The following is a 26,918-nucleotide window of genomic DNA, read 5'->3' on the forward strand; positions in this document are numbered from 1 at the left end:
TCCAATGATGGAATTAAATAAGCATGCATATGCTAATTCTTCGAACATACCAATTTATATTGATTCTCAACAGATTTTGCATACTCAATTTAAATTCATTATTTTGTCCCAAAAGGAATGCTACACTAAGCATGAATAGGGAGGTTATTTTCATCCTGTCCAGAATGAAGTATCTTGTTGATGTGCTTTATATGCTGAACATAACAAAGAACATGGTTTTTGTTGAGTGAATGATTACGTAGGGTCTTCAACTGAGGTTTAACCCTCATGGATGTTATGTGGAAGATTTTAGTAACAACTAGTGTCGCTTGGTTGTAAATAGAAATAGAGTTGGTAGAATGTTTACATTAGATGTAAAATGCTTGAAGTGAAGGCTGCAAAGTTTATACATAGTACATGTGTGATTGTACACATTGATATTGGGCATAAACACATTGGGCATGTCAATATTCAACAGTTGAAGAATATGCAGGGCCAAAGTTGTTACAGGTTTACCAAAGTTCAAAGTTGATGGAATGCATAAAGTATATAAAGCATGCCAATTGGGCAAGAAAGCTAAACATTCATTTTCATATGATAAGCATGTAATGGATGTGGTGCATTTTGATGTTTGGGGTGGGGTGACCAACAAAGATAACATCAATCAAAGGATGCCATTATTATATCTCTCATTCATGCCACACTAGGAAAGTGTTGGTTTATTTTATAAAATGTTATCAAGAGATGTAGCTAAAAAAATCCTTCAAGAGAGGTAGTAGAAAAAAAAATATGTTAAAAGCTTAAATACTGATCATAGGCACTTTTACTGGACCAAGGGAGCTCTAGCAACGGGTCTATTGTGAGATCTTGGTCAGGTAGGTTGTGTCATGTGGTGGTACTAAAATTACTAAAAATTCAATAATTTCACAAGTATTAGCACATTCCTTTTATAATACTTGATGTTTAAACATGTCACTTCTTTGGCTGCTCAAAATAGAGCCTTGATGAGGAGTATAGGATCCCAACTTTTGTTACATCTAGTGTGAGCCAAGGTAGTGTTGTTGAGAACACTTGACAGTGTTCTAGGTGTATGCGGGTCTACTAGAGTCAAATATCTAGTGGAGAGGTTGAGATATGATGGGTATACATATACAAAATGAAGCATAAATTATATGATTTTGTTAACATGTGTATAAAATATTGGTTGGTAAGGTATATACACATACATATAGCATATTTGTGCATATACTCTATGACATTGATTATGATTATTTACCAAGAGATATGCACTAGACATATGAGATTGATTATAAGGAAAAATTTAACCTAGTTGTTACTATAATGGAAAACTGTGAGAGCAATCATTGCTATGGCTGCAGTAAGGGATGGTCTTTACATCAGATGGAAATAAAAAATGCATTTTTACATGGTGACTTACATGAGGACATCTTCATGGTGACTTATAGGAGGACATTTACATGGTATATCCACCAGGATATAAGGATCATGCTATATCCACCAGGATATAAGAATCATGCACACCGAAATTTTGTTTATAGGTTATGCAAACCTTGTATGGCTTGAAGTAGGCACCTAAAGCATGATCATACAAGATAGGTGAGTATCTTGTCACGATTGGATTTTAGATATCCAATGATGATTTCTCACTTTATGTGAGAAATACTAACAAGGGGATCGTGCTAGTGGTCATCTATGTTGAAGACTTGATAGTCTCATAGGTGACAATGATGATGACATTCATAAGGTGAAAATGCTTTTTAAGAAGAAATTTGAAATGAAAGATTAGTTGCCAAAGTGAAGATGTTTTGTCAATGCAAGATTGGTTGCCAAGTGTTCTACACAGACATATAACTAATTATGAGAAAACATTTAGCCCGGTTACTACAACGGTAAATGTGAGAGAAATCATTGTTATAGGTGCAGTTAAGGGATGGTCTTTACATCAGATAGATGTAAAGAATGAATTTTTGTATGGTGACTTACATGAGGAAGTCTACATGATGACTTAAAGGAGGAACATGCACACTTAGCTTTTGTTTGTAGGTTATGCAAAGCCTTATATTGCTTGAAGTAGGCACCTAGCCAGCTTTGAGCTATTTAGTTGGATTAGTGAGTCAATTTATATAGGCCCCAAGGAAGCCACATTTAGATGCGGCTAGGAGGATACTCATGTACATAAAGTCCACAATACATTATGGACGAATATATGAGGCTAGGATATAGGTACATGTATATGGGTACACAGATACAAATTGGGCTAATATGACAAGAGATCTACTAGCGGCTTTATGTTCTCTTTTGTGCTAGTAGTGTGTCAAACAGGAGATTTACTAGCAGCTTTGTGTTCTCTTTTTGTAGTGCTACCTACCATTAGCTAGAGAGCAATAAGAAAGAGCCGATGTTTTCTTTATTGAGTACAAAGGTGAGTACATGGTGTTGCTATAGTGAGCGACAACATGTGAGATAGCTTGGTTGCAAATATGGGTAAGCCCATGGATGGATATGACATTTATCATTTACTAATGACAACATGAGCAACATATAGTTGACTAGTAACCCAATGTCTATATCATGCTAGGACAAAGCATATTGAGGTGTATTATCATTTTTATGAGAGATAATATTCTAGTAGTTGATGTGGATTTGATTTATGTCAGTACAGAGCATTAGGTGGCTGACATCTTCACGAAGGCATTGGGTACAAAGAAGCTTCACATGTTCATAAGTTTAGGTAGCTTCGCACTTATACCTCCGCCATGGTTGGCGATATTATGGTTGACATGTCGCTAATGATTTACAGGCTATGTATAACAACCACTTTCGTTTACTAGAGTTATGGCATAGTTATAATGCTAACTCATAGTGGGCTTCTAGAGATAAAGCTAACTTCTCAGACACATGAGGCAGAAGAAGGTGGCTACATTGACACAGACGGTAGCACCTTGAGTGCCCATGGATGAGATTCTTCTTAAGCATATACTTGTGGACTCTTCATCAGATTGGTGGAAATCATCTTCCCACGATCTCCTTGGTCTACCATCAGTATTTGTGGTTCTACATAATATATTATATAACTTGAAATGGCTTGAAAGTACCTTCTAGCACAGCCACTTATTTACAGGTTTTCATGATGTACTTGACATTGATAGAAGATAGTACACCCCCAACTAAACAAAAGGTAAGAGAGTTGTTGTTTAATAGGCCCCCTAGCATTTTGACATTAGCTTAGGCTAATGAGTTGTGGGATTTGGTCATTAAAAGATGTCATATCAAGAAGTGGTTATAAGAGGGCTGGTGGGGAGTTAGGATCTTGTGGAGGTTATGAGAGCCCAATAGTCACATGGGTATCCCAAGAGTCACATGGTTGGATGGCTATATAAAGCCCCTCTTGTGTGCAAATTATACATGATTCTTACATATGATTCTTATACATATACAAGATGATGGATATGGAATACACTATGACGTTTTGATTGTATCTTTATCTTGTATCTTTTATCTTGTTCTTGATCCATGTCTCTTACACCATGCTCATGTGTACATGTGTACTCCATGGCTATGTGTGTAGGAGCATGTGATTTCCCCCATGTTAGCAATACTAAAGAATGTTTCTTGAGTTGGTCTCCATCTCATCTCTATTTTCATTGCATAGTTGTCTATCCCTTGTCTAGCCTATGTTAATTGCATTCATGTCAGGATGTTAAATCCTATCAGGATCAAGAGCCATTCCTGTCTAGACGTGAATCTTATCTGGAATCAAGATCAAGAGATGTTCATGTCTGGATGTGACTCTTGTCTAGAATCACGATTAAGAGTCGTTCCTATCTGGACAAATCACAAGCTGTTCTTATCTGGACATGACTCCTATCCGGAATCATGACGGACCTAGGAACTATCCTCTGGTGCAGTCACGACGATTAACTCCCCCAAGCTTAGGCAAACCAGATGACCGGAAGCTCAATGCGCCAACGTTTGCTTATTACATTGGGCACAATTGTATTAGTCAACGTTCATCCGAGCCGACTAGGTGGTCCAGAACCACGCAGGTGCTGAGTCTTAACTGGACATTGACAAATTAACACATAATCCACCACTCATTCTTCACCTACATTCAAAATAATATTAGTTAGTGCACACAATTGATTAAATACCTTAAGCTTGGTAAATGATGCAAATTAAAGGTGCATCCAAAATAAAATATCCAGAAATAAAATAGTAAGCATCACCATAGAGGTTATGACTAATAGAGCCATTGAGGGTTCTAATTTAACATTGGTGTGTTTCTAAACACTTGTGCATCATCAAAATTTTCCCTTTGGTTTAGTACTCTAATTACTCTCCCAAAACATGGTATTTTCTAGTTTTACAATTTTTGACATTGGGAAGTATTAATCATACAAAATGTATATCTCCACCTTTATAAGGGACTAGACACTAGCATTGGATAACCCCATTGTAAAGACCTTCCCATGCATATAAGGAAACCACAGCAAATCCAATCATAGTTAATAAATTTAATGATGATGGGTTCCATACATGGTATGTAAAACTTAAGTTTGTTCATGTGACAGATGGGCTTTGGGGGATGTGAGATCCCTGTTCCCACCGAGCAACAGATTCGGGGTACTAGCAGCGGAAGTAGCACTTCTCGCGTGGGACAAGGGTCCCACATTCGGGGCCTCGTCCACAAATATCCGGACAAGAGACTAATCCGTCGATTTTTCCAAAAACCGAACTCGGAAAAACTTCTCTTACCCGGAAAGCACGGGCGATTCCACCAGGATAACTTTTTTCTCTAACGTAGTCAAGACCATTACTAATCAAGCTGATCCGATTGTACCTATAAAGATACTCGGTCAGATCAAGGAAGAAACTTGCACTTGGATCATTGGGATCAACGCTTTTTTCCCCATCAAAGAGGCACAGCCGTTGATTCCTATCCATAGAACAATTACTATCCGGGATTTACTTTATCTATCGTAATAACAGAAATTGAGTCTCGATTTACGGATCCATTAGTCCAGCCTAACCCCATCCAGTCCCATGGCTTAGCCAACCGTCCAACCACTGTGGTGATGGGATCCAATTAGAAATTTGGTTAGGTTTTGTCCCGGGTACCAAGGAAAAGAGTTCCCAGGCCCCCTAGCCGGATATTCATGCAAAAATAAAACTAGTCACACCACTTACACACCCAATATGAAATTGCCTTTTTCACAGATTCAATCAGTTTTAAAACAATCCTTTAATGAAATCATAGTATCACTGATCACAATCTTCCAAATTATCCGGTTGATTCTTAATTTCCCATCATTCCTTCATCAGAGTATCTATGGCATCATTGGCAACTAGAACGCTCACCACCTGTCCACTCAGGGGCCTTTTCAATAGTTCCTAGCCCATAATACTCGGCAATATAATCACTTATAAAAATCCAGATGGACTCTCGTTGAAGATCAGCAAGATCAACCAACAGATCCATATAAAGAGCCATGGACTCATCCATTGAAGACCAGCAAGGTCAATCAACCAGATCCATGCCCGGTTTCACAAAACAGCTCTTACTCCTTGCTCCAATATCTTCCTCGACGCACGCATGGGTATCCTAGGTGACCCAGAGCCCGAGCACCGTATGGTCAGCACCCTCTAAGATCCTTCGCAGGTGACCTACTCATAGGCCGCTTCCTTGGTCCCTCATCTACTGTACTACCGGAAGCTCACCATTTTAATCGAACCGAGGCTAGTCAAGACCTCGGCCGACCTTGCTACGCGAGACGTCCACCATTGACTCTCCGTAGCAGTTGCAACTTTATCAGTTAGGTCTCCACGACCTTAATTACAAGATGGTCGAAATGCTTCCCGAGCATTCTTGACATAAAACAGCCATTTACAAACAGTATTTACAAACAGTTTACAAATACAGTTTCTATATAAACTCTCATTTTTCTGCATTATCCCTCATAAATCCACATTACTTATTCCACATTCCATTTTTATGTGTACTCATCCCATCACATCATTTTCCATCTCATCACTTCAGATTCCTTCACATCACATATCATATATTCACATCCATACATATATCCACATCCACATCCACATTCACATCCATACATCCACATCTACATCCATGCATCTATTTTCACATCCACATCTACATGCACATTCACATCCATACATCCACATCTATATGCGTACATTCACATCTACATGCATACATCCACATCCACATTCATACATCTACATCTACATGCATACATCCACATCTCCATGTATATATGCATCTTATCACATCTTATCACTTCCCATATCTTTTATGCATACCTCTATGCATGAAATTCAATTATGCTAAAAGTAACACTTTTATAATAAAATATTCATCTCTTATGCATACCTCTATGCATGAAATTCAAATATGCTAAAAGTAACTCTTTTATAATAAAATATTCATCTCTTATGCATACCTCTATGCATGAAATTCAATTATGCTAAAAGTAACTCTTTTATAATAAAATATTCATCTTTTATGCATACCTCTATGCATGAAATTCAATTATGCTAAAAGTAACTCTTTTATAATAAAATATCCATCTCTTATACATACCTCTATGCATGAAATTCAAATATGCTAAAAGTAACTCTTTTATAATAAAATATTCATCTCTTATGCATACCTCTATGCATGAAATTCAATTATGATAAAAGTCACACTTTTATAATAAAATAATCATCTTTTATGCATACCTCTATGCATGAATTTCAAATATGATAAAAGTAATACTTTTATATTAAAATAATAATCTTTTATGCATACCTCTATGCATGAAATCTAATTATGATAAAAGTAACACTTTTATGTTAAAATAATAATCTTTTATGCATACCTCTATGCATGAAAATCAATTATGCATAGTATAAAAATCAATTTCTCTAGGCTTACAATGAATATCTTTCAATTAATCTAGGATGATAATTCCTAGAATATGGTAGGAAGTCCTCTTTTCATGATTTGAATGAAATTATTTTATGCGTAATTTTTATAAAAATTTTGCCATAGCTCCGCTGCTATGTGACTGATAAATCTCAATTTTTCTAAGGGATAAAGCTTATCATTAAGGAAATAATTAGAATGATCCCTAATTGGATCATTAATCCATAATGGATTGAATCATCAATATTCATGAAATACATAAACTAAAAGCATAGAAAAAAGCCATTAATTTGACCTCAAGTATAGATTAATCTTGGATTAAGGAAAAACTTTATGAAAAGCTTCATTTGGATTGAGAATGGGTCATGAGTATGACCATTTCTTAAGTGAGAGAGAGAAATTACATAAAAACCATTTGAATTAAACATAAATGAAAATTTATGTAACTCTTAACTATCATTAATCAATTAACTTCAATAGTATTCATCAAATTATGTAACTCTTCACTACCATTCATCAATTAACTTCAATAGCATTCAAAAACCATTCCAATTAAGCTTCTCAAGCTTGAGAGGGGTTGAGAAGAGAGAAACATTGAGAAATTATAGAAAAGATCAAAATTCACCACTTACCTTACAAATTTCTTGATTCTTTGTTCACGGTAGAGGCCCCCAACCAATCAATTGGTTTAGTATGTTGAAGGAGCCACCAATGGAGATTGAAGAAAGAGGGAAGCTCCAATTTCTTACAAATTGGAGAGAATTTTAGAGAATAGTAAATAGTAGCATTATTTCAGCATAGTTCTAGAATAGTAAAACTCTCCTCCTTTTTTTCAAAGGATTCATGTTCTATTTATAGGAGAGGGAGGCTCTAACCAAAGCTAACTGATTTCTAGAATTTTCCAATTTCAGTTTGGTTGAATTTGGACTAGATTTGGACCTAGTTTGGTTCCTTTTTGATTCGGTTTGGTTCCCTTTTGATTTGGTTTGGTTCAAGAGAGAGGAGAGATAAAAATATCACATTATTTTTGAGTTTAAAACTCATTCAAGCATGTGAAATATGCACCTCCTTTAATGGACTCCCCTTCCTTACATATGTATCAAAATGGAATGATTATACCCAAAATATCTCATATTTTTAATATTGCTCATAGTTTTTTACTAATAAACCTTGTATATTTTCAACTCTTCATCTTATGTGAGCATTTACTCATTTTTGGATACTCAATTTATCTCATTTTTTTGATATTACTCATAGTTTTTTACTAATAAATCTTGTACATATTCAACTCTTCATCTTATGTGAGCATTTACTCATTTTTGGATACTCAATTTATCTCATTTTTTTGATATTACTTATAGTTTTTTACTAATAAACCTTGTACATATTCAACTCTTCATCTTATGTGAGCATTTACTCATTTTTGGGTATCTTCTTTTATAAATAGGATTTATCTCCTCCCTACACATGGATTGATGCTATTGGCCCATAGGAACCTTAATTGGACCATAATCCAAAAATTTCTGAAAATCTAGACTCTTAGGCTAAGGTCCTTCATATCTATTTTCAATTAATTCTAATTGCACATTGGAAAGTTCTTTTTGAATTTCTGTTTCAGGGGAACTTATTTTAATAAGATGAGTTATTTTTCTATCCAAAAATATTCATAATCTGAATATTCTCTCTCTAGAATATTTTCTCTCACTATGCCAAAACAGGCAGAGACAAGATCTCTTATATTTCAGAAAAGAGAATTGATTACAGGAGAATATGCTGGACATTTTGAGAGGCTGGGGAGGAATCTTACATTCACTCCCACTTAAAAAACGCGAGATGTCATCTCGCAAACTTGGGATAATTTCGCAAGATGTATGAATATGAGACTTAGAGAAAAATTAATTAAGATTAACCACAAAAAAAAAGTCTCAAAGAGAGTAAGATTCGAGATAAGAACAAGATTTAAACTTTATTCATTCTTGAAACATATACAGTAAAGATAGAAGAACTCTTTACACTTCCATAAGCCCGTCCATCATATGATCACAAAAATAGCACTCACAAGCTGCGCACGTATACAGTAAAGATAGAAGAACTCTTTACACTTCCATAAGCCCGTCCATCATATGATCACAAAAACAGCACTCACAAGCTGCGCACGTATAAGGTAACTCATCTATGGAAATAATTCTGTTGGTTATTGCCGCACCTATCTCAGTGGTATGAGGTGATCTAACAAAAGGACCTCTGAGAGGCAAGCCAAAAACGGGGTAAAGGCATATCTTCTGATGAGGAAGAAAACACGCCAGTAAGAAGACCCGCTCAGAAAACCCAAGATGCCTTAATCTCATGACGCAGTAGTATCGGGGACCCAAACCCAAAGCTTCAATAACCATGGCCAAGCGGACATTGTTACGAAAGTGCTGCTGACCCCAGGGTGTTACCCTAGTTATGTCTTGATAGGTCCGCCATTTGGTCTGAGCTACAGAAGTTCCCAAGTGAGGAAAAAGTGAGCGCTCATACTGTTCTATAAAATCTTTCTTCACAGACTCGCTTGCGTCTTGAAGGTGAGAAATCATCATGGATAAAACTAATTCTTGGATCCAAGCCATGAAGGAGATTAAGAAGAAGGGAGATCGATGGAAGTAAGATTACTGTGAGTGACAGGTAAAAGTTACGACTTATATAAAGGAAGGAGCTAGCGTAACTTAGAAGCCAACGGTAACTTGCCACCACGGAAGTTTTACCGTCTTTCCATGATTTGGGTTTGGCACATTTTTCTATAGAAGGGATTAAGAATTTTGAGATGAGGAGATAAAAGAAGTTCGTAAGCTAAATCACCTACTTTCTTTGGTCCACAATATCTGGGAGATAACTTCTTATACTTCCCAAGAGATAAAGAACTTCTTTTGGGTCGTACTCGAATGAAGACCAAAACCTTGATATCCAAAACATCGATTCTCACTTCTGAACTCATTGTTCTGAATCCTTAAAACAAGTGGGACTCTTGAGAAGTATTCTGGGGAAAGGTTCTTCCTTTTTTAAACAGAATCTTTCTTTTATTTTAGAGAGAGAATAATTATAAGATCAGAAAGGGAGGTTCTTACTCCTATATACCTCGAAGGCTGGGGGAAGAATCTTACATTCTACCCCACTTGAAAAGTGCGAGATGTCCTCATCTCGCCAAGTAGAGGACAACTCTTTTTCTTAAGATCCAATTTATTCTGGGGTTCCTTATATTCTGGTCAACCCAACAGAATACGGGGATAATTATCCCTTAAATAGAACTCATTATTAAATAACAATTCATTCAAATCATATCATTCATATCTTTAACACGATAATGGTCCATTAGACCAAAAAATTCCCTTCTGAACATTCCTCTACGGGAATTTCAGTTAAGCAAGTTCTCAATTTGTCATCCCTTAACTTGATCTACCGAGTCAAGTGTTAACAGTAGCAATCTGACAACACAATCCATTAATCTCATAGTGATTTGCTGAATTCATTATCATCATTCCTGTTATGAATATCATCACAGTGACTCGTCCCATTTATCCTCATTGTGGTTTCGCTCAGCTTATTACATTTCAACTAAATTTCGAAAATCATCATTTTTCAATCAGAATCCAAATCAATTCATCAATTTTCAAACAGAATTAAAAATCATATCAACCACATTTGAATTCATCATCTGGATAGCATTAACGCTTATTATTTCAAGTCTTAGATTTACTCGTATATACTGCCGGTAAAGAGCTGCAATTATATCCTCGGTATATATGGGTAGTCATGGTACTTGGAACTATAAGGTAAATACTATCATGTTTAGGCCTCAAGCAAGTCCGGGATTCCATACAATTGCGGTACTTCCAATTGAAGACCCAATTGCTAATTTACGAATTTTTAGTTTGAATATCAATTTGTATGAATTATATCACACAGTTACAACCTTTTTATGCTTCTTGATAAATTTTTGACATCTTTGGCTTCTCAGTTGATCTTTATTAGTCAATTTGCTCTGATACCAACTGTGAGATCCCTGTTCCCACTGAGCAACAGATTCGGGATACTAGAGCGGAAGTAGCACTTCTCGCGCGGGACAGGGGTCCCACATTCGGGGCCTCGTCCACAAATATCCGGACAAGAGACTAATCCGTCGATTTTTCCAAAAACCGGACTCGGAAAAACTTCTTACCCGGAAAGCACGGGCGATTACACCAGGATAACTTTTTTCTCTAACGTAGTCAAGACCATTACTAATCAAGCTGATTCGATTGTACCTATAAAGATACTCGGTCAGATCAAGGAAGAAACTTGCACTTGGATCATTGGGATCAACGCTTTTTTCCCCATCAAAGAGGCACAGCCGTTGATTCCTATCCATAGAACAATTACTAGCAGGGATTTACTTTATCTATCGTAATAATAGAAATTGAGTCTCGATTTACGGATCCATCAGAACCACTGTGGTGATGGGATCCAATTAGGAATTTGGTTAGGTTTTGTCCCGGGTACCAAAAGGAAAAGAGTTCCCAGGCTCCCTAGCCGGATATTCATGCAAAAATAAAACTAGTCACACCACTTACACACCCAATATGAAATTGCCTTTTTCATAGATTCAATCAGTTTTAAAACAATCCTTTAATGAAATCATAGTATCACTGATCACAATCTTCCAAATTATCCGGTTGATTCTTAATTTTCCATCATTCCTTCATCAGAGTATCTATGGCATCATTGGCAACTAGAACGCTCACCACTTGTCCACTCAGGGGCCTTTTCAATAGTTCCTAGCCCATAATACTCGGCAATATAATCACTTATAAAAATCCAGATGGACTCTCATTGAAGATCAGCAAGATCAACCAACATATCCATATAAAGAGCCATGGACTCATCCATTGAAGACCAGCAAGGTCAATCAACCAGATCCATGCTCGGTTTCACAAAACAACTCTTACTCCTTGTTCCAATATCTTCCTCGACGCACGCGTGGGTATCCTAGGCGACCCAGAGCCCGAGCACCGTATGGTCAGCACTCTCTAGGATCCTTCGCAGGTGACCTAGCACTTCACTCATAGGCCGCTTCCTTGGTCCCTCATCCACCGTACCGGAAGCTCACCATTTTAATCGAACCGAGGCTGGTCAAGACCTCGGCCGACCTTGCTACGCGAGACGTCCACCATTGACTCTCCGTCAGCAGTTGTAACTTTATCAGTTAGGTCTCCACGACCTTAATCACAAGACGGCCAAAATGCTTCCCGAGCATTCTTGACATAAAACAGCCATTTACAAACAATATTTACAAACAGTTTACAAATACAGTTTCTATATAAACTCTCATTTTTCCACATTATCCCTCATCAATCCACATTAAATATTCCACATTCCATTTATATGTGTACTCATCCCATCACATCATTTTCCATCTCATCACTTCAGATTCCTTCACATCACATATCATATATTCACATCCATACATATATCCACATCCACATCCACATTCACATCCATACATCCACATCTACATCCATGCATCTATTTTCACATCCACATCTACATGCACATTCACATCCATACATCCACATCTATATACGTACATTCACATCTACATGCATACATCCACATCCACATTCATACATCTACATCTACATGCATACATCCACATCTCCATGTATACATCCACATCCACATTCACATTCACATCCATACATCTACATCTACATGTATACATCCACCTCCACATTCACATCCACATCTATACATCTACATCTACATGCATACATCCACCTCCACATTCACATCCACATCTATACATCTACATCTACATGCATACATCCACATCTCCATGCATACATCCACATCCACATCCAATTCACATTCATACATCTACATCTACATGCATACATCCATATCTACATCCATGCATCTACATCCACATCCTCATTCACATCCATGCATCCACATTCACATTCACATCTACATGCATACATCCACCCCCACATTCACATCCATAATCTCACCCTATCACAACCCATATACATCTTATCCCATCACATACATTTCTTACCTCGTCCCATACACATCCTATCACTTCTTAACTTATCTTATCACATCCTAACTCATCTCATATGCATCTTATCACATCTTATCACTTCCCATATCTTTTTATGCATACCTCTATGCATGAAATTCAATTATGCTAAAAGTAACACTTTTATAATAAAATATTCATCTCTTATGCATACCTCTATGCATGAAATTCAAATATGCTAAAAGTAACTCTTTTATAATAAAATATTCATCTCTTATATGCATACCTCTATGCATGAAATTCAATTATGCTAAAAGTAACTCTTTTATAATAAAATATTCATCTCTTATGCATACCTCTATGCATGAAATTCAATTATGCTAAAAGTAACTCTTTTATAATAAAATATTCATCTCTTATGCATACCTCTATGCATGAAATTCAATTATGCTAAAAGTAACTCTTTTATAATAAAATATCCATCTCTTATACATACCTCTATGCATGAAATTCAAATATGCTAAAAGTAACTCTTTTATAATAAAATATTCATCTCTTATGCATACCTCTGCATGAAATTCAATTATGATAAAAGTCACACTTTTATAATAAAATAATCATCTTTTATGCATACCTCTATGCATGAATTTCAAATATGATAAAAGTAATACTTTTATATTAAAATAATAATCTTTTATGCATACCTCTATGCATGAAATCTAATTATGATAAAAGTAACACTTTTATGTTAAAATAATAATCTTTTATGCATACCTCTATGCATGAAAATCAATTATGCATAATATAAAAATCAATTTCTCTAGGCTTACAATGAATATCTTTCAATTAATCTAGGATGATAATTCCTAGAATATGGTAGGAAGTCCTCTTTTCATGATTTGAATGAAATTATTTTATGCGTAATTTTTATAAAAATTTTGCCATAGCTCCGCTGCGACTGATAAATCTCAATTTTTCTAAGGGATAAAGCTTATCATTAAGGAAATAATTAGAATGATCCCTAATTGGATCATTAATCCATAATGGATTGAATCATCAATATTCATGAAATACATAAACTAAAAGCATAGAAAAAAGCCATTAATTTGACCTCAAGTATAGATTAATCTTGGATTAAGGAAAAACTTTATGAAAAGCTTCATTTGGATTGAGAATGGGTCATGAGTATGACCATTTCTTGAGTGAGAGTTCTTGAGTGAGAGAGAGAAATTACATAAAAACCATTTGAATTAAACATAAATGGAAATTTATGTAACTCTTAACTATCATTAATCAATTAACTTCAATAGCATTCATCAAATTATGTAACTCTTCACTACCATTCATCATTTAACTTCAATAGCATTCAAAAACCATTCCAATTAAGCTTCTCAAGCTTGAGAGGGGTTGAGAAGAGAGAAACATTGAGAAATTATAGAAAAGATCAAAATTCACCACTTACCTTACAAATTGCTTGATTCTTTGTTCACGGTAGAGGCCCCCAACCAATCAATTGGTTTAGTATGTTGAAGGAGCCACCAATGGAGATTGAAGAAAGAGGGAAGCTCCAATTTCTTACAAATTGGAGAGAATTTTAGAGAATAGTAAATATTAGCATTATTTCAGCATAGTTCTAGAATAGTAAAATTCTCCTCCTTTTTTTCAAAGGATTCATGTTCTATTTATAGGAGAGGGAGGCTCTAACCAAAGCTAACTGATTTCTAGAATTTTCCAATTTTAGTTTGGTTGAATTTGGACTAGATTTGAACCTAGTTTGGTTCCTTTTTTATTCGGTTTGGTTCCCTTTTGATTTGGTTTGGTTCAAGAGAGAGGAGAGATAAAAATATCACATTATTTTTGAGTTTAAAACTCATTCAAGCATGTGAAATATGCACCTCCTTTAATGGACTCCCCTTCCTTACATATGTGTCAAAATGGAATGATTATACCCAAAATATCTCATATTTTTAATATTGCTCATAGTTTTTTACTAATAAACCTTGTACATTTTCAACTCTTCATCTTATGTGAGCATTTACTCATTTTTGGATACTCAATTTATCTCATTTTTTTGATATTACTCATAGTTTTTTACTAATAAACCTTGTACATATTCAACTCTTCATCTTATGTGAGCATTTACTCATTTTTGGATACTCAATTTATCTCATTTTTTTGATATTACTCATAGTTTTTTATTAATAAACCTTGTACATATTCAACTCTTCATCTTATGTGAGCATTTACTCATTTTTGGGTATCTTCTTTTACAAATAGGATTTATCTCCTCCCTACACATGGATTGATGCTATTGGCCCATAGGAACCTTAATTGGACCATAATCCAAAAATTTCTGAAAATCTAGACCCTTAGGCTAAGGTCCTTCATATCCATTTTCAATTAATTCTAATTGCACATTGGAAAGTTCTTTTTGAATTTCTATTTCAGGGGAACTTATTTTAATAAGATGAGTTATTTTTCTATCCAAAAATATTCATAATCTGAATATTCTCTCTCTAGAATATTTTCTCTCACTATGCCAAAACAGGCAGAGATAAGATCTCTTATATTTCAGAAAAGGGAATTGATTACAGGGGAATATGCTGGACATTTTGAGAGGCTGGGGAGGAATCTTACAGGGGATAGTAAGTGGAAGGGAGAAGTGTCCCGGATTAGAAGGGGAACAAAAAGGCTTTGGATAGGAAGGATGAGAGAGCTCTAGCTGCCATCATTGCATAAGGGCTAGGAGATAGTTTCATCCATCATATTACATCGGAAGAAAAATCTAAAGGAGCATGCAATGAACTAGAGGAGCTATTTGTTGCCAAATAAAAGAACTCTAGAATTAGTCTAAAAATTTAGTTTTTTGGGTTGGACATCAAAGAGAGTGAGTCACTCCAAGCACATTTAAATAAAATAAAAAGTGTTATGCGGCAACTTTCATGTGTTGGGTCTCCAATGAAAGAGGATTATGCCATAGCAATCCTTTTCACGAGCATGACCTTGGAAGCATTTAGCTCGTTGGTGGTTACCTTGAAGAATCTACTAATGCGCATGAACATGCCCCAACAACTCCCACAAGTGAACTCACATGTAAAATCATCAATCTCTAAGCATGCCCATATCTCTCAAGGAGTGTATGTATGTACCATGAGTGCAAATGAAAAATGAGACAAGGGCATAAAGACAATTTGGATAACAAGGTGATGTGAAAGGGAATTATTTATAAGAGGGAGATTAAGGCAAGTGTGGATGGCTAGATTTTAAATGGCAAAGGTCAAAAGTTAAAAGAATGGGCAAGGGTCTATGGTATGTTATGGAGGGTGGAACAAGGGAGTGTGAAAGGACAAAATGTGAAAAGGGGGTAAAACCCTAAAGTTTTAAAAAAGCCCTTACTTCATCGATATGTTAGTGCTTCTTCTTTTGAGCAAACTCTTTTTGGCATGCCTAGGGCAAAGGCCTTAGCATTGTGTATATTGCTTTTGCCTTGTTGCCTACCTGCTAACTATTGGCATGCCTATGGCAAAGGCCTTAGCATTGTGTATGAGGGGTTGCCTTGCTGCCCATCAACCATTGATTTCTATGAGTTAATGTACCTTTGCTTTCCATGAGCTAATGCACCTTTGCCTTTCATGGGTTATGGGCCTGACATCCTCTAAATAGCCAAATTTCAAAAACTCTCTCTAGTCCTCTCGTTCACTTTTCATAATTGATTATTTTTTTAATTATATTATTTTTTATTTGGCCTTAGCATTGTGTATGAGAGGTTGCCTTGCTGCCCATCAATGGTTGCTTTCTATGAGTTAATGCACCTTTACCTTTCATGAGTTATGGGCCTAACATCCTCTAAATAACCAAATTTTAAAAACTCTCTCTCATTCACTTTTTTTATTATATTATTTTGTATTTTGTATTTTAATAATTAAAAAACAAAATCTACATCGGTACCTCCTTTATTAGTTCGTCGTCGCTAAGCGTTGCATCTCCTACTGTCGAGTTGCTATTTTGATTGCCTCACTTTAGTTCATCGGCAAAGCTTCTGTTCCTTTCCAGTCTCTTGGTAGCTGTCAGTGTTGCCAGTAGGTGATAGTCTTTGAGATTGGTCCCAATAGGCACGAGCCTTCAAGAGTGCTTGAGTAGGTGGCGCACCTCAGAGGATTTCTCTTGAGAATTGAGATCATTTGCTGCTGTTGCTGCTGCAGGCAGGCTTGCTACTAGTGTTGCGAGTAGGCAACGAGGTGCCAGCCTTTGAGAGTGTTGCAACTAGATTTAGGTGATGCACCTCAGAGAGATCATTATCGCAGGTGCTTTTCTATGGGAGTAGGCAGTGCACACTTTGAATCTTTGTTGTGGCAGGCGCTTGTTGTGCAGCAGCAAAGCTCTCATGTGTGTGCGATATTCCTCGCGTGCTCTGCTCTTCTTAATGTGGGGTTGAAACCCTAGTTCTCAAGCAGAGGAAGGAGCTCTACACATCTCTTCTGTTGACACTGATGCCTATTAGCACACGACTCCAGCTCAGACTGTGTTAACCTAGTTACTACCCCTTTTGACCATGGCAGTGTGTAGTCCTTCTCGCTATGCTTAAGGAAGTGATGCCCTCCTCCTCGGCTGCTGCTAGATATCGGGCTGCTGGCTGATGTGGTGCCTATGTGGCACACGTGCCACGGTGGCAGTCAACAGCCGGTTGCATGTGATTACTGAGCGTGAAAAAAAAAATTCAATCTTTTTAAAATAGAAGCGCCAAATTTGCATGCGGTGCGCTGTTGGAGGATAAGGGAAAACCCCACGCTTTTCAAATTGAACCTGCTGCTCGCTCGGCCGCCTCATCTCTCTCGTCCTGCTACGAGCGTGCTGCTGCCATATTTGCATGCGGTGGCAAAGCTACGCTATTGGAGGAGAAGGGGAAACCTCACGCTTTTCAAACTGAACCTGCTGCTCGGCCGCCTCATCTCTGTCATCCTGCTGCGAGCGTGCTGCTGTGTGGAGCCCTGCCAGGTAATCTCTTATCTATTCGATATCTAGCATCAGCTGCTCGGCCGCCTCATCTCTCTCGTCCTGCTGCTGCTGCGTGGAGCCCTGCCAGGTAGTCTCTTATCTCTCTCTCTCTCTATAATTTATATTTGGCTTAATTTATGCTTAATTAAAGTGATTTTTAATTAAAGTGATTTGATGCCATTTGTTGGATCCCAACTCCTTCTTTCTGCTTTTTCCCCGCCATAACTACACTATGCTGCTTTCTTGCTTTGTCAGGCAAAAAAGCCTGTCTGTTGGATGGGGGCTTGGAAAAGCCTCGTGCTATGCTAAAGCAGCAATGGTGCTTTTTTGCTTTTCTGCCCCCTACTCTTGTCATGCACTAAAGTAAAGCCTCACGAGAGTCTTATCACAATTCTGACTTTTTCTGACACATAGAGGGCACAAAGGGATGCCTTATTGTGGGATAAAGGAAAAGAAGATCTGCTAGTGGGTACACACTGCACTCTGATTTGGGTACCCTCATGTTATACAAGCCAGAGAGGGCTTTATGTACATAGTACATACCCATTAACACCTTTTTTGGGTACCTCATTTTCTTCCAAAATCAGGCTTTCACCATGTGGTGTAATTGATGAATCTTTGGCTTCTATTGTGTATGCATGCATGTATGTATTAATTTAGAGGAAAGTATTGTGTATGCATGCATGTATGCTTAATTAAAGTTAGTTTTTAATTAAAGTTATCTTGATGCATGCATGCTTAAAGAATCTTTAACATTTAAATAGGTTAGAGAAAAGTATTGTGTGTGTGTGTGTGTGTAATGTCTCATTCTATGTGTGTGTGTGTGTATGTAACAAAAAGAAACTATTGATAATACAACAATGCATACAAGCTTAATGAAACTTTAACATTTACAGGAAAGTATTGTGTGTGTGTGTAATATTTAATTCTATATGTGTGTGTGTGTGTATGTAACAAAAAGAAACTATAAATAACACAACAGACTAGTTTAGAGGAAAGTATTGTGTGTGTGTGTAACATTAAATTACTTTATAAGAAAGTATTGTGTGTGTAACATTAGAGGAAAGTATAGCTTGATGCATCCATGTGTTTAATCCATGTTGTAGTTGTATGCATGCATGTGTACTAATCTTTGTGTGTCCATGCATGCACAATAGATTACAAATGTAAGTAAATTAGCCAAATCATGGGCATTCAAGTGTCATATATTACACATATCATGGCCTTATGTTACTTTCATTTTTTATATGTAGCATAAATGACAACTTATATCATTTCAAGCTCCATAAACAATGTGAACTCTCCATCCGTGTTGGGAGCTTCAGAGACGCCAATTAGTGCACCTCATGTTTATTCGAAGCGAGAGGGTCCAGTGGGAATAGACGTGCCGACATACAAGAAGCCCACCCATTTCTTTGTGTGACGCGAAACGGACGAGGTGCGCTTTGAAGCTCTTGCATGTATTTAGAAGTTTTTAGTCTTTAGTCTCTAATGATTTTCAATATGTTAGAAAGCTTGCAGGTTGCCTTAATTTTGTTCTTTTGCATGTTCAATCAATGTATTCACATGTTCAAACCATGTATATTCACATGTTCAAACATATTTGTTCACACGTTCAGACAATGTAGATGGTAGGGATATTTTATACATTCTCATGCTCTTATTGTTTGCTCATAATACTCATGTTCAAACTCGTGTACAATCAATGATGTTTCTTCAAGATATTCATTTGCTTGGACGTATATATGCATGATTGTACTTATTACGCCTTTATGCGTGCAGTTCGTTGAGCATGTTCATGAGGGGGCAAATATTCGACAATTTTTTTGTAAGATTGTTGATTGTCACCATGCAAGGAAACCTTTTCCCTCTAAAGTGCGTATGGAGGCACATCTTCTCAACTGCCATGACATACGTCTTGAAATACCAGACGTACGTAAGGTAACGAAGAAGATGAAGCTCTCTAAAATGCTTAGCCGTGTAGAAGAAGTTTTAAAGAACGAGGCTGGCTACATGCATCGTGCCAATGAGGGGAAGTTTGGTTGCTCCAAAAGAGAAGGTATGGGATCATCATGTGTAGCATGATTGTTAAGCTAACACATTTATATTATTGGGTTATATCAAAACTAATTGGTCATGGATGACATGATCTAATTTTGCAGGTTGCTACTATGAGCAACCCATTGACCTGTGCACCCCAACACCCAAGAAAGCAAGTGAAGGTGAGGAGGAAGAAAATGTAGACGTGGAGGATACAATTGAAGGTGAGGAGGAAGAAAATGTAGACGTGGAGGATACAATTGAAGGTGAGGAGAAAGAAAATGTAAACGTGGAGGATACAATTGAAGGTGAGGAGGAGGATACAATTGAAGGTGAGGAGGCCCCCGATGTTGCAAATGCAGATGTTGACAATACGCATGACATGAGCACACAGGTGATACGTAATGATAGGTTTTGTTTTACACCTTAAGCTAGCATTTGTTGATGGTGATGAATTGAATTGACGCTTTATTTTTTGTTTGTAAACAGGTCGAAGAGAGTGAGCCTCAGGAAAGGCATGATCATGGAGTGAAACAACATGCTCCCCTTCGACGTTCTTCGCGTTTGATGGCCAAGAACAACATAGCTTAGCGATATCATTTTTGGATTTAGTAATGTCAAAGCCTATGTAGCTTCTTTTATGTCCCCTTTTTTGTATGAGTTTGCATACACTCTATGTAATAGCCATTGTGGGCAAAATCACTATCAATTTTAATATGGTACATTTGGAATGGTTTCATGACATTCAGCCTCTCTCTCATGTTGTTTTAAATGAAGCTCTTTCTTACAGACATATTGAATGTTGAATGTTGTTTTAAATGAATGTAGCATTTTGTACACGCTTATACACGCTATTGCAAAGCTCTCTCTCTCTCTCTCTCTCTCTCTCTCTCTCTCTCTCTCTCTCTCTCTCTCTCTCTTCTCATACACGCTATTGTGAAGCTCTCTCACACACACACACACAATCTTACACACACCAACTTTGTCTCTCTTACACATGACAACACACGAACAAAATACGGCTCAAGACGCATAATAATTGGTTGAAGACTGTGAATAAAAAAGCCAATGAAGCATTGGAGAGTTCATTACATAAATTCAAAAGGCTACTTTGAAGCTTTCTCATCAAGCCTTTTTTGCATTGACACTTTGGTTGAAGGGGTCTTAAAGGGGTGAGCCAATGGGTGACTCTTTGATGATGTTGATTTCTTCTTGTTGCCCTTCTCAAAGAATGGTTTTGCCCGCTTCAAGGAGTTGCCGAATCCATCTTCCAAGACTTGAAAATTAGCTTGTGTGCTTGTTCGCTCATCCATTTTTGCCTTCATTGTCTTCACATGGCCCAATGTTCTCCTCAATCCATTGCAAGCCTCCTCAATCAAAGCCTGGTCCTGTCCTACAAAACAAGACAACTCTTGCCACAAGCATTGAAGTGTCTTCACATTTCCTTCTTGCTCAAGTACTTCACTACATACATGGTCCCCCCCTAATGCGGCAACATCATCACCATTTGGTTCAAGCACATCAATAGTAGCCATTGTCCTTCAACTGCTGAACATACCAATAATATGGCAAGCATGAAGATGTTAACTTGTATAAGAGCCAATCCACCCGCCTCGAACTCATCCTTTTGGAAGAGCCCAAGAACTTATATTTGAGCTGCCCATGATATGGCTCTATTGCTCCATTAGTGTCTTGTCTTGAATGTGGAAGCAATCGGAAAGCAAGCACCCACATTTCTGCACATAAAACAAATGAAGTTAGAAGAGCAAGAAATGAAGTACAAACAAGAAGGAGAGCAAGTGTGCATTATTTTACCTATAAGAAGAGTATGTATAAAGTTTAAAATTCAACCTTACCTAGTTTAGCCTCCCAATAGGTTTTGAAATACTCAATAAAACTCCCCTCATCTCTAAAGTTGGAGTAGAAGGTAGAGATCATAGCCTTTGCATCCTCTTTGATTATATGGTCAGTAGAATTTGCTGACCCTTGCATGTTCATGATATTTCCCAAAGACCAAAACATAGAAGCTCTTTTGGGCCATTCCTTCACCTTCTTAATAAGGTGTCGGAGCCAACAACGTTTGACATGCCACAAGCATAGAAAAATGGGTTGATTGAACACCACCCTACGAAAAATAGAAAGGACATGTCACAAAGAACTCAAACACATGGTTCTCATTAGTTTGCACTCAACACATATTAACATATGGTCCTAACCTGAGCGCATTAATCTCTGTTTCGGCATCATCAACCATAAAGGCTCCAGGCTCCCATGATTTATGAAAGTCAAGCATATTATCTCTAAACTTGGTTAACCAAGTGCAAGTACACTCAAATGTAGCTGAAGATGTAAGTACCCAAGCAATGGGCACACCATTGCGATGACCATCAAAAACAAGGATTGTATACAAATGAAACTATTCATGTGTTTTAAAGGTAAGTGAGAATATAAACAAGAAGTAAAAAATGATCATTTATTATAACTTAAGAGAATGTGAACAAGAAGTAAAAATGATAATTCATTACACCACATACCTTATATTTGTTTGTGCCAAAGGTAGCATCCATCGCAAGAAGGTTCCCATTTCTGAACTTCTTGCACATCTCCCTTTGCCATGGTGATTGTATTCCAAGGATAAATTCCTTGGAATGTTCCACATCTTGCTCCTGGTAGATAAAGGTGCTTGATTGATTCTCGTGACACCATCTCTTGGTGCTTTCCGCATCATCTGTGTGTAGCTGGTACTGATCAATAGCCAGCTTGCTAGATATATTCATGATGTCACGAATAGACAAAAAGTCATCCCTAACCATAGTAATTGTAGGGTCATGACTTTGGCTTGAATGCAATGCTTGGACATGCATTTCTAACACTTGATATGGCGAGAAACCACGATATAGCATGCTTGAAACCCATAGTTTCTTTTGCATTGAGATCCATGGAGAGAACTTCAAAGAGGGATCAACAAATCTTATACCATGACAAACCTCATCATTTGCATTTGTGTGGTATGGATGTATATAAGAGATTATGGCCACCCCTGGATCTTGTGCGAGCCTCTTGACACTAAAATGACATTTACATCCACGCTTTCGCTTGCCCTTTGTGATGGGAGGATGCCTTTTCTTACATGGCTTCTTTGCACTTGGCTGTGGCAACTCTTTTGTTTCACTACGCTCCTCCATCTCACCATCTTCACGATTCGACTCGTCACTACTATTCTCCTCGTCGACCTCAACATCATCTTCGCTACTAGTGTCCTTGCATTCATTGAGCTGGGTAGTTTCGACATCTTTGCCATCCGCAATGTTAGATTGCATTGGTGCTTTAGTGCCAGCAGGACCAAAACCACACCAAAAACTAAACAAAACAAAGAAGTAACGATAAACATTTAATTGTATGTGTGTGTGTGATGATTAATGAATGGATTAGACAAACTAAAACAAATACACACTTACACTATCTTCTCAGTCCATGATTCATGTGCAATCTTTGTAAGATTGGAGGCATCTCGGTGATGGTGGCTATATTTTTTGAAAGATGTCGGAAACTTTGCATTGTCGGCTTCTCCTTTTACAAAATCGGCAACACGGTTCCAAGGGATGTTAGCTTCGCGTACAAATTTGTATTTTGAACGATTGTCATATGAGTGCACCCAACACAATGCTGTCGAATCGAAGACACCGATGGGGGGCATTTGAGAACTCATGGCATTCTCTAAGCTTTAGATTTGGAGAGATAATTAACCAATTAAAAAACTGCTGCGAGAGAGAGAGAGAGAGAGAGAGAGAGAGAGAGAGAGAGAGAGAGAGTCTCATTCCCTGCTAGAGCTCCACGCATTCGCTTGCTGAACCTGAACCTGCTACTCGGCCGCTGCTGAAGATGAACGTGCTGCTGCGTGGAGAAAAAGATGGTGATGTGTAGGGCGTTGGTATGTAGGGCTGGAGCGTGTAGCTAGAGCTCCACGCTTTCGCTTGCTGAACCTAAACCTGCTGCTTGGCCGCTCTGCTGGACCTGAACATGCTGCTGCGGCGTGGAGAAAAAGATGGTGACGTGTAGGGCTGGAGCGTGTAGGGCTAGAGCGTGTAGCCTGTGTATTAATGGCAGCTCGGTGGAAGGAATCGGGTGAAAAACCCTGGGGTGAAAAGGTCCGGCCTGTTGATTGCCACCGTGGCACGTGTGCCACATTGGTGCCACATCAGCCAGCAGCCTGATATCTAGTTGGATCCCCTCCTCCTCATATCTCTAGGTTTCCACTGCTCCCCCACCACCAGTCCGAGGTGTCTACTGGTGGTAGCATTACCTATTTGCTTTGCCACCTGTACTGCCACACTTGTTTGCTTCTTGCCATTGCTCAGCTAGCTTTGCTACTGCTATAGCCCTCTCCTTAGAGGCATGCATAGCATTTTCTATAGAGGGTGTTGCCTAGCCCTCTTCTACGCATGCAACAATTGTGCATGCATGGACATCCCTTTCTCCTCTTACAAAAGAGCATGCCCATGACAGCTCACACCACTGAAGATTCCATAGTGGAGTCTCTTCTTTACTGTAGAATTTTTAGAGCCTCTTCTGACTCATGATGAGAGAGCTCTAATACAATCTCTGCTTCCAAAAGCCCAGCCATAGCTTTAGCACCTCCCGCTCACAAATTCACAGAACATGATAGCCATGGCACACTCATGCTTGCAGAGGAAGAAAGGTTCTCCCTTTCTTCAAACCCAGAGGAAGAAATGGTAAGGTAGCAGGCTTATGCTATCCATTCTTATTCCTGCACAATAATAAGGCAGGCCATTGTTTTTCCCTTTCTCTCTTCTTTCTCAAGCGCTGGCTACTAGAGCTAAGAGTTGACACTTCAAAAAAAGCTCTCAAGCCTCTTCTTTCCCTCTTCTATGCGGAGGCTGAGCCATTCATTAGGTAATAAAGCCTCTTCTTTCCCCTTCTTGTGCTGCTCGTTCCACGATGTGAGCCTCCTAGAGCCTCCCCTATAAGTCACATGGGATGGGAGGCATGGGATCAAGGAGTATTGCAAGAAGATTTATCAATATCATTGGATCATCTCAAAAAGTGTAGCCCATCCCTTGATTTAAAAAAGTGGCGGAGATTGAAAGATGAGATGCTTCTTGGAACAAAAGAAGATAATAGTCCTTGTCTTTGTCTCAAGGATGCACCCAATCTAAGGATTGCTCCTATCGAGGATTGGGAGAGCATTGTCTATGGAGCTCATCTTAAGGAGGGCATAAGTGCTCACCGTAATGTTAATGATACAATAGAGACAATCAAGTCAACATGGTATATTGGTACTCAAAAGCATGGTATCCCCCTATCCTACATTAAAGAGTCCATCAATGTATGTGGATGTAAACGCCCAAGAAATCATACACTTCCACACTCGTGGCACCATAACATGGATCTCAACAAGGATCCTCCAAATGTAGTAGCTACGACCAAGGCTAATGTAGAGGAGCAACTCAAGAACATAATGATTGAGTACAAGGTTAGATTGATACAGGCACGTTCATCAAAGACTTATGGTCCTCAAAAGACCATAGTTGACTACATATGTCATAGAGGAGGCAAGCCCCAACGACATGGAAGGAAGAAGAGGTTGCGGACATCCAAGAAGTGTGATTGCACATTCAAAGTGCAAGTGGAGTACATAGAGGGTGTAGACAAAGTACATTTATTTGTGCATCCTTTTCATAAGGGTCATACACCGGGGACAAGAAGTGAAATAAAAACCATAATCATTGAGATAACTCTAACCATAACCATATGCAAAATATAACCATAACCATTGACTTTGCACGTTGAGACCATATAAACAAAATGAAATCAAAACCATAATCATTGAGATAACTCTAACCATAACCATATACAAAATGTAGCCATAACCATAAGACTTTGCACGTTGAGACCATATAAGCAAAATGAAATAAAAACCATAATCATTGAGATAACTCTAACCATAACCATATGCAAAATATAACCATAACCATTGACTTTACACGTTGAGACCATATAAGCAAAATGGAATCAAAACCATAATCATTGAGATAACTCTAACCATAACCATATGCAAAATGTAACCATAACCATTGACTTTGCACGTTGAGACCATATAAGCAAAATGTAATCAAAACCACAATCATTGAGATAACTCTAGTCATAACCATATGCAAAATGTAACCATAACCATTGACTTTGCACATTGAGACCATATAAGCAAAATGAAATCAAAACCATAATCATTGACATAACTCTAACCATAACCATATGCAAAATGTAACCATAACCATTGACTTTGCACGTTGAGACCATATAAGCAAAATGTAATCAAAACCACAATCATTGAGATAACTCTAGTCATAACCATATGCAAAATGTAACCATAACCATTGACTTTGCACATTGAGACCATATAAGCAAAATGAAATCAAAACCATAATCATTGACATAACTCTAACCATAATCATATCCATAACCAAAAAAATGTCACCATATCCAAAATGTGAAGAGCAATAGAACTTGTCAAGTCCAAACTCATGGAGATGACATCGACAATGTTCCTATCGCATTCGTCATCCACTCATAAAGATTCTTCTTCAAAAGAACCATGTCGTCATTTTGAAACCATTGAGATGAAAGCTGCAAAAACAAACACATTAGACCTATGGACGTCTTGTCATTGTAATACAAAAAAACACCTTACATGGTGCAACTAAGGTCATGCAACTTACCCAAGTTTTAGGTGGACTTCCTCTCAACCCCCCCTCGATGAGAAACCACATACACGCCATAGCATAATACTCGCAATCATAATGAGTTTGTTGTTGTGGAATCTATATCACAACCAACCATAGAACCCTAAACATAGATCTTTATGTTCAACAATTATAATCCTTATGAAGTGATACTTTACCT

At 37.7% G+C, this 26,918-nt stretch overlaps 2 protein-coding genes across 2 annotated transcripts; one reads left to right on the forward strand and one right to left on the reverse strand.

The window, feature by feature from the left end:
- Window positions 1-19,838: 19,838 nt before the first annotated feature.
- Window positions 19,839-20,639, forward strand: LOC147607777 (uncharacterized). The gene is made up of 3 exons (XM_086789867.1): window positions 19,839-20,016; window positions 20,120-20,391; window positions 20,487-20,639. Exons 1-3 carry the CDS (start codon window positions 19,839-19,841, stop codon window positions 20,586-20,588), a joined length of 552 nt encoding a protein of 183 aa, XP_086645993.1. The 3' UTR covers window positions 20,589-20,639.
- Window positions 20,640-21,103: 464 nt separating this feature from the next.
- On the reverse strand, window positions 21,104-23,706 carry LOC147607778 (uncharacterized). Its single transcript, XM_086789868.1, has 6 exons — window positions 23,456-23,706; window positions 22,532-23,357; window positions 22,214-22,413; window positions 21,854-22,122; window positions 21,617-21,733; window positions 21,104-21,390 (listed from the first exon to the last, which is right to left on the reverse strand). The coding sequence occupies exons 1-6, from the start codon at window positions 23,704-23,706 to the stop codon at window positions 21,104-21,106; spliced, it is 1,950 nt and encodes a 649-aa protein (XP_086645994.1).
- Between the last annotated feature and the right edge of the window lie 3,212 nt (window positions 23,707-26,918).

Source organism: Cibotium barometz, chromosome 54 (genome assembly GCF_041138505.1).
Source record: "Cibotium barometz isolate CiBa-2024 chromosome 54, ASM4113850v1, whole genome shotgun sequence".
Lineage (NCBI taxonomy): Eukaryota > Viridiplantae > Streptophyta > Polypodiopsida > Cyatheales > Cibotiaceae > Cibotium > Cibotium barometz.